This window comes from Ixodes scapularis, unplaced genomic scaffold, assembly GCF_016920785.2.
Source record: "Ixodes scapularis isolate PalLabHiFi unplaced genomic scaffold, ASM1692078v2 PGA_scaffold12__126_contigs__length_90152505, whole genome shotgun sequence".
Lineage (NCBI taxonomy): Eukaryota > Metazoa > Arthropoda > Arachnida > Ixodida > Ixodidae > Ixodes > Ixodes scapularis.
In genome coordinates, this window is record NW_024609838.1 from 2,259,375 (window position 1) to 2,267,747 (window position 8,373).

Below are 8,373 nucleotides of genomic sequence, written 5' to 3' on the forward strand. Positions count from 1 at the left end.
GAATGCTTAACTTGAATTTCTTTTGAATTATAATTTTGTGCATTTTTGATTTATATGTATAATATGTATGTCTGGCTTTGTTATGTGCATCTTGTATACTCGTCTTCTCTCCAAAAGGGAAGGGGGGAGAAATGTGTTCTGCTATTTCTCTTTCAATACTTCTTCTATGTGTTGTCCTACCTATCTAGACTTTCAGAAACCTATCCTCTTTTTTTTCTTCTTTTCTATGTCACATAAAATCAGTTGATTACGAGGCACCGGACGAGATGCTCGTTCTTTCATAGCGGTAGGCTTGCTACTCAATTCTACGGTAATACATGTGGAACGACCTGGCTGTCAAAAGTTAAGTCGACAGCGGTATGAACGCGCTTGACTAGGGTTGCCACAAGGTGGTCTTGATCAGGATCATTATGCGCCGCATATTTGACATATCCAGGAAGACTAGGAAGGGTACGAGGCTCTTGTAAAAAGACGATGTCGGGTGGGGGAGTGCGCGACTGGATATACCGAATGAAACTGCAGCGTTTTTTTTTTTTTGTTTTTTTTTTTGTTTTTTCGGAAACTTCGGCAATTCCACTTTAATACCGTAAGGTCTGAAGAAGACCGTGGTGTAGTGGATGCAGGGGGACTACAGCTCGCCATTCACAAGGATCGAATAAGGGGAAGGGCCAGTTGAGGAAATGTAAGGATGCTACGAGCCCATCCTGCATCAACAGATTCCAAGAACCTGCAGGCGAAGTTTGCTGCTGCTTGAAGCTTCGGAACCCATCCCTTGCATGGAGCTGTGTCTGTTGAGAGGGACAGAGTCATCCGTTTTGTTGTTCTGCGCTGTCATGGATCGGTGGGCGCGCTCCCTGTAGTTTTTGGATCTTCAAGTGGATTTACTTCGTTTGAACTGGGCCCTTCTTTGGTCAGGGGTGCCTTTGGTTCGTCCTGTCTGGGAAGCTTGATTAGTGTAGCATAGATCGGTCTCTTAGGCCACTGGTTTTCAGTTTTGCTAGACAAGGTGTCTTGCATTGTTGAAGAAGACTCTTCACCTTTTCTGGGACACTGGGCAAGTCGGATGCTTGAACTGCAGCTTTGGCACTATGATAATCGACTGCATGTTCCTTGGCATAATTCTTCGTTTCTTTTTTTCTTGTTGCCATTTAGAACATGATGTTGATATAGCCGAGTGAGCGGCTCCGTAGTTTACGCACTCGTCTTGAGCAGTGCAGGAGTCTCTGTCCTTGTGCGTGTTGCCGCAGCTTGTGCGCAAATGTGAATGTCTGCGTACTGGCGTGTATGCGTGGCGCGGGTTTATCTCTTGCTAGGACGACTTCGAGGACAATGTCCTAGAGAACAACGGTTAAAATGAAGTCTAGGACAACCTCTAGGACCCCTAGGGCGATCTCAAGGACAACCTCTATGACGAATTCTACGGTGATCTCAAGAAAGACCTGTAGGATGACCTCAAGGACGACGTCCAGGACAACGTCAAAGTCCACCTCTTGAACGACCTGTAGGACGTCCTCTAGGGCGATATCAAGGAAGACCTCTAAGACGGCCTCAAAGACGACGTCTAGGACGACTTCGAGGACGACGTCCCAGAGGATGACATCAAAGACGAACTCGAAGTCTCTTGGAAGACCTCTAGGACGAATGCTCGTGCGTCTGCGAGGTGCATACCCACAGCGCATTCGAGGCCAGAAAGCGCATCGGGAAAACCGGGTGAAGTTGCTAAAGAATGCTACCGCATTAATATTAATGTTAATAATAATAATACTGAATTTTTGGTAGTGTCCAAAACAGCCACACAAGCCTTTCTGTTGGTACACTGAAAACAAAATTTATACAAAAACATTGAGCGAACACATTACAACACTGAACAGTTTCGCCCTCAAACAATAATATCCTCATGAACAAGACTGTACAGTGTATATCCAACAACACAGTATAAGCATTACTATTAGAAACAAGGTTACACCGCAGAAATTCATCCAATAAGTCTTACAAAAATTACAGGCTTGTAATCTAAAACAAAAAAAAAAAAGAAGAGTACGGAAGCAAGCAACACAAAACATCAAATGCTACCGATATTTTACTTTTTCCAGAAATTATGTTTACATGTGTCCATATCGGGTTGAGAAATAACAGTAGAGAAATACTGAGTTCTAGACACGGGTGAAGCATGAGGTGGGGTATTCGGGTGAAATTATGAAATAAACCTACCACTCCGAATGGGGGCATGAAAGTTCGCAGAAGATATCAGAGAAATACTATCGATATTTTCAATAATGACTTCGTGTAAAAGCAGCAAATCATGATTGACTCGTCGTTTCGATAGCTTTTCGAAGTGAAGATACATCATAATCGAATGATAGCTATAATAGCGATGACGACTGAAGTATCTATCATAGACGATTCGCACAAGACGCTTCTGAACGCTTTCAATTTCGGTACTCAGATTTTCAGTCAAAGAGCTCCATACCGTAACTAAATTCAAGTCTTGAACGCAAAAAAGAGTCTTGAACGCACAAAGAGTAACACAAGAGATACACTAACTAACATTTAAAGCCAAAAACCTGATGAGTCATACATGAAACAAGCCCCAGCATACGAAGGGAACTAGCGACAATTGATAATACATATGGACTTTGAAAGTAAGACGGCTTTCTACAAAAACGCCAAGATCACGCTCTGCACATACACGCCGCATAGTGGTTTCCTGTGTTCGTCCCCTTCTGTGTTCCTGAGTCTCGGGTCTTATTAACAAAAATCAATCTGATCACGCTTTCTCGACGAGGAAATTATTTAAGTTTTCTACGGGTCAAGAAATAAACGATTGCTTGAGCACCACATTGACACATGATTAACATCTTCATGAAGTAATAACAAATCGTGAGAGCCCCGAACCGATAAATAAAGCATGATATCCTCAGCAAAAAAAAAAAAAAAAGAATATTGGCACATCTAAAAAACAAAAACAATATCATTTATAAAAATCTGAAAAAGAAGAGGCCTCATATACATGAGAACGTAAAGGAATTTTAACATGCGTAGTAAAACAGATATATTACAAAGATACACAGACACAAAGGGCTAAAAATGGCCATGACAATGACCAAGTAACAATATGACGAGAGGACAAGCCTTGTAATATCAAGAATTCTTTTATGGCATTTTTGTAAACTTTGCGGCGTTGAATGTTTACGCGTGCTTTTGCGCCAGTAGCACCGGGCTTGCTCTAATTGGACCGCGGGCCTGGCATCAATAAAATGGCAGCGGCCAGACACGGGCCGGTCGGAAGTTGGGCCCGCGGGACGGAAATGGGAGACCACTGCTCTAACACCGGTTTGACCACACTTATAAAGTCCTTGGCCTTCCACTCTTATGGATTAGTTGGCTGTGTCCACAAAGGTACACTATATGTCGGCTTCTCATCAGGAAGACTGCCACGATGTTACGCGGTCCATTATCCGGCAAGATACCCACCTTGTCTAGTTGGAGCAAGATGTGCGCCATCAGCACGCAACGCAGACTCTGCAACTCCGGCTTCACGAGCCATAGCATGGAAGGACGATTTTGAATCAGCTAATAATTCTGCCGGATTACCTACTTCAATCACTCTTCCTTGATCCATCACAACAATGCGATCCGAATTAAGAACGGTGTCAAGACGATGAGCTACAGTCAAGACAGTGCAACCACTCATCACGTCTCTCAACGTCTGCTGAACAAGCAAGTCTGTCTTCATGTCCACTGATGCAGTGGCTTCGTCCAGGACAAGTATCTTCGTCTTTCTTAATATAGCCCTCGCTAGACAAACCAGCTGCCTCTGTCCCACGCTGAGGTTTTGTCCGCCGTCTAAGACTTCGAAGTCTAGACCACCACATTTCCTGAAGGCATCTCCGAGGTGAGCTTTTTCCAGTGCCGAACGCAACTCTTCAGCATCATGCTGCCCGGCTGGGTCAAGGTTGAACCGCAGAGTACCACGAAAAAGAAATGATTCTTGGGGTATGATGGTAATTCTAGAACGGAGGTCATGTAGTCCTAATGCTGCAATGTCCACGTCATCCACTACAATCTTTCCTGCTGCTGCCTCAATGATACGAAAGAGGCTCAAGGCTAGTGTCGACTTACCGGCACCCGTTCGTCCTACGATCCCTATTTTCTCGCCGGGCCTGACGTTGAGATTAACATTTCTGAGAGTCAGGTCCAAACCCTGTCTGTACCGAGTCGAGTAAGACTTAAAAGACACAGCACCCGACGCGGGCCAGTGCGGGTCCGGTCTCACGTTCGACACCCATAGCGCTTCGGGAGTGAGACGACTGTACTCATCTAAACGTTCGGCTGATATTAAAGAGGCCTCAAACTCAGTCGAGTAGTAAACGAAGTACGTAAACGCGAACAAAGAATTCAATGAGTACGACACCAGAAGGCCAACTGTTTCCTCTCCAATCTTGTCGCGACTATGAACGAGTAGCAACAGCATCGAAAACAAAAGCACTTCACAAGCCACTTCCAACCAGACTTGTATCCCGTACGAAAAAAAATGGCAGTTCACAGTACAGGTTTGCATGACGTCAATCTTGTCGTCATTGTCTCGTATGAAAATATCCTGAGCACCATAGCTCCTGACGCTGCTCAAGCCCGCAACTGTTTCTGAAAAGTGACTGTTAACAGGAGAACGCGAAACCGTCTCAAGCCTCTTCACGTCACGAAATGGAGCCACGAACATTTGATGGAGAACAAACAGGAAAAACATAACAGGGGCGACGACCAGGATGTACATAGGAATATTTATGCACACGAGTGAAATTGATGATGCAAGAAGAAAGAACAAATCGAGCGTATAATGACCTGCCGTTGGAAGTTGTAGATCAAGCTGGTCAACGTCCTTGCTAAAGCGGTTCAATAAGCGACCGGACGGATTGGTATCAAAAAAGGACATTGGGGCCCTCATCACACCGTGCAGTGTCGATTGATGAAGCCTTGTGGAGGCTGAGAGCGCCACCCTCCACAAGGTTATGACTGCGAGGAAAGTAGCAACCGCCTGGATAGCACAGAGGAGGGTGTAAACCTCGATCCTATATGTTTGCTGGGATATGTACTTTGTTCCATTAAAAAACTTTGAATCCTTGGTCCATTCGCTCAGCCAAATGCCCATGTACGTACCGAGTGCTGTGAAAACGGCGTAACACAAAAGCACGATTATCAACAAAGGCCCAGCGTGTCTAATGTAAGTCCTGTATACCTGGAGACTGATTGAACCCTCTTCCATTATTTCTCTTTCCACAAGGGTCGCCTTCAACTCTTTTTTCTCCAGAACAGCCGCTGTGTCTTGATATGCCAATAGATCCTCGTTCTCTGTCAGTTTCTTCACCCTTTTGGAAAAGTTTTGCAGCAATCTGGAGAAAACACTTCCCTCTTGTTTAAGGCCTTCAAAGGTGCCAGACTCAACGGTTGACCCTTCCTGTATGACGAAAATGTAGTCGACTTCATTGAGCACCGAAAGATTGTGGGTGACCAAGATTCTCGTGGTTTCTTTTAACATTCCTCGCGGTCCGATGAGGTCCTTGAAAAGAGAAGCACCGACGTGAGCATCCACTGCGCTTAGTGGGTCGTCCAAAAGATAAAGTTCTTTCTTCTGGTACGCGGCTCTTGCTAGACTAACCCGTTGCTTCTGACCGCCACTTAAGTTGATCCCTCTCTCCCCGATCTCCGTCAGGTCTCCACACGGCAGATTCTCTAAATCTTTCTCAAGCGAACACGCCTTCAAAACCAACTTGTACAGTTTAGCATCAAAGGCATCCGTGAAAAGTACATTTTCTCTGATGGTTTTGTTTTGAATCCAAGGGCGCTGAGGGGCATACGCCACACTTTCTATGCAGCTCACAGATCCCGACAAGAACCGAAGGTTTCCCAATAATGCGGACAGCAAGGACGACTTGCCGGAGCCCACGGATCCAACGACTGCGACCAGTTGCCCTTTTTTGACAGTCAGGTTAATGTTGGTCAAGACCGGGGCTTTGTCTTTTGACCAGGAAAGTGATGCATTCCTTAATGAGACAGCGTAACCCTCACCCGGTCGTCTTCCCACGGAACAGTCGTCTACTTCGGAGGATAGCAGAAACTTCCGTATCCTCGTCATTGAAACACTCGTCTGAACCGCGTTAGAAATGAAGTCTGGAATTATAAATATCGGGTACTGCATATTGTTAAACAGTGCCGTCGACACAAACGCAGTGCTCGGGTCAAGAACATGATCATTGCTGGTCAACACGTAGGTTATGAAGCTAGCCAAGGAAACCATCGCTGTCGAACATGAAAGAATGCAGACACTCACCGCTGTTACGCAAGAATATTTCTTCAGCAAACCCGTCTCTTCCAACCGCGAGGACGTGCACTTGTTCATGAAAAGGTTTTCCCAGGCGAACAGTTTGAGATGCTTCGCACTGTTTAGCATTTCTGCGACAATTTTAAGCCTCTTATCTTTAAGCTTCATTTGACCCGTTTGGTACTTGTTCCCGATGGTAACCGCTAGGGCTCCTACAGGCATTATAACTAGCATAACAGCGACGCCAGCAAGGCACGCCACCCCGAGGTACTGCCACAGAAGTATAAGCGCGATTACTATCATAGGCACTCCTGAAACTACATAAGATGAGACGACACTGAGTTTATAAAGCCGATCGGCATCCACGGAAATCAAATTAACTAGATCCCCCATTGTGTAATTAATCTGCGACTCGCTAGAAAGCATAAGTGTCTTTCTGTAAATGGCCGCCACCATAACGGTTTTTACATTTAGCCCAATGAACGACAGGGTCCTGTCGACATAAACACCAAGGAGGCGCGACGTAAAATTGGCACTCACTATAGCGATGGCGTACAAGACTCCTTTCCAGTTAGGATCGCTTCCAACCATAAAATCCAAAAGAAGGTGCAACAATAAAGATGGAATTAATTTTAGTACGGCTCCTAACGTTGAAAGAATTACCGAAATTACCAGAGACTTCCAATATGCTTTCCAGATTGGCTTGAACATTGAGGGCAGCGGTTTGGAAACATCACAGGATCCAGCTTCCGCTACGTATCCAGCAGATCGCAGTTCCTCTTTCCAAAGCGCACTCCACTCACTATAGTTTCGCTGAGTCATCATGTTCGGGGGTATGCTGTAGATATCTTCAACCTGAAGACATCTTCGTGATCTCCTGAGTATGAGAGGTGACAACCAACCGAAGAAAATCAAGGACACAGGTGGAGCAGTGAGGTAGGGTCGTCTTGTGTTTTGACTCGCGTCTGTCCAACATGACAGCAACAACTGCAAAAGAACGATAGGATAAACTATAACACAAGCGTAAAGTTCGAGTTCCAGAAAGTCAGAAGGATCGCTGAGCGGCTCGAATGCTTCCAGTATGCGGCGGAAGCACTCGGGAAACTTGCAGAGAGCGGTCAGCAACCAAAAGAAAAACAACCCCAACGAAGATCCACTTCCGTTCTTTCGATCAGTCTCCTGAATGATCATTGTGATCGTGAAGGTGATGATATGTACAACATCTGCCGTCAGCGATGACCCGATGTATGCCCCAAGGACCAGTCGGTATGCGAGCGAGGTAAAGTAAGTGAGGGTCAACAAAAGACTGGCGACGAACTTGAACAGACACAATGGAGTCCAGGAGAGTGGCTCACAGTGAAGGGCTTGCTTTTTCCATCGTCCCACCAGACATGGGACAAGGGCGAAGAACACGAGAACAGCCGCTGGCGTGTAAACAAGAACTGTAGACTCGAAGCACGGTGTAAGCCTTGGGTGTTCCGAGTACCAGGTATAATTCCAGTCCCACAAAGGCACGGTGCAAAAGGGAGTCATCACTCACTCGTAAGTTACGCAGCAGCCTTTGACGATCCCACTCTTCAAAGCAATGACAGTTGACCAAGGCACTGTTTGCCACGAGGATTCGCGCTGGCGACTGCGCAAACACTGGCCAAAAATAGGATGAATGCAGCTGTCAAGTGACGTATCTTTGTAAACGTCTACTCCCGAAATACAATGGTATAGAAACGAGCGGATGTGGCAGATGCCGGCAAAACGTGCGTCGTTTTAGGCGGAATCGGCTAAAGCCATGAACGTTACGCAGCTTCATAAAAAATACGTAAATACCTCGCAAATTGCATTGCAATTGTGTTGCTACGTGAAACGTTCTTGGTTTAGCGCTACAAACCTCCAGGCATTCCTTCTTGAGCTGTCCCTGCAGGTCAATCCACTCCTCTCCACCCCAGTGATTTATTTACTCATTGACCCTCCGACTCTCCTCGTCGGGTCGGCCTGTGTCCATAGAGTATGGGGAATGACGGGCTGCGGTGGTTCACGTGTTAATTTGAACGCTAAAT

General features: G+C 45.8%; 1 protein-coding gene across 1 annotated transcript; it reads right to left on the reverse strand.

Moving 5' to 3' along the window:
* Window positions 1–3,454: 3,454 nt before the first annotated feature.
* Window positions 3,455–7,852, reverse strand: LOC120836772 (multidrug resistance-associated protein 1-like). Its single transcript, XM_040205821.3, has one exon. It carries the CDS (start codon window positions 7,850–7,852, stop codon window positions 3,455–3,457), a length of 4,398 nt encoding a protein of 1,465 aa, XP_040061755.2.
* Window positions 7,853–8,373: the final 521 nt, after the last annotated feature.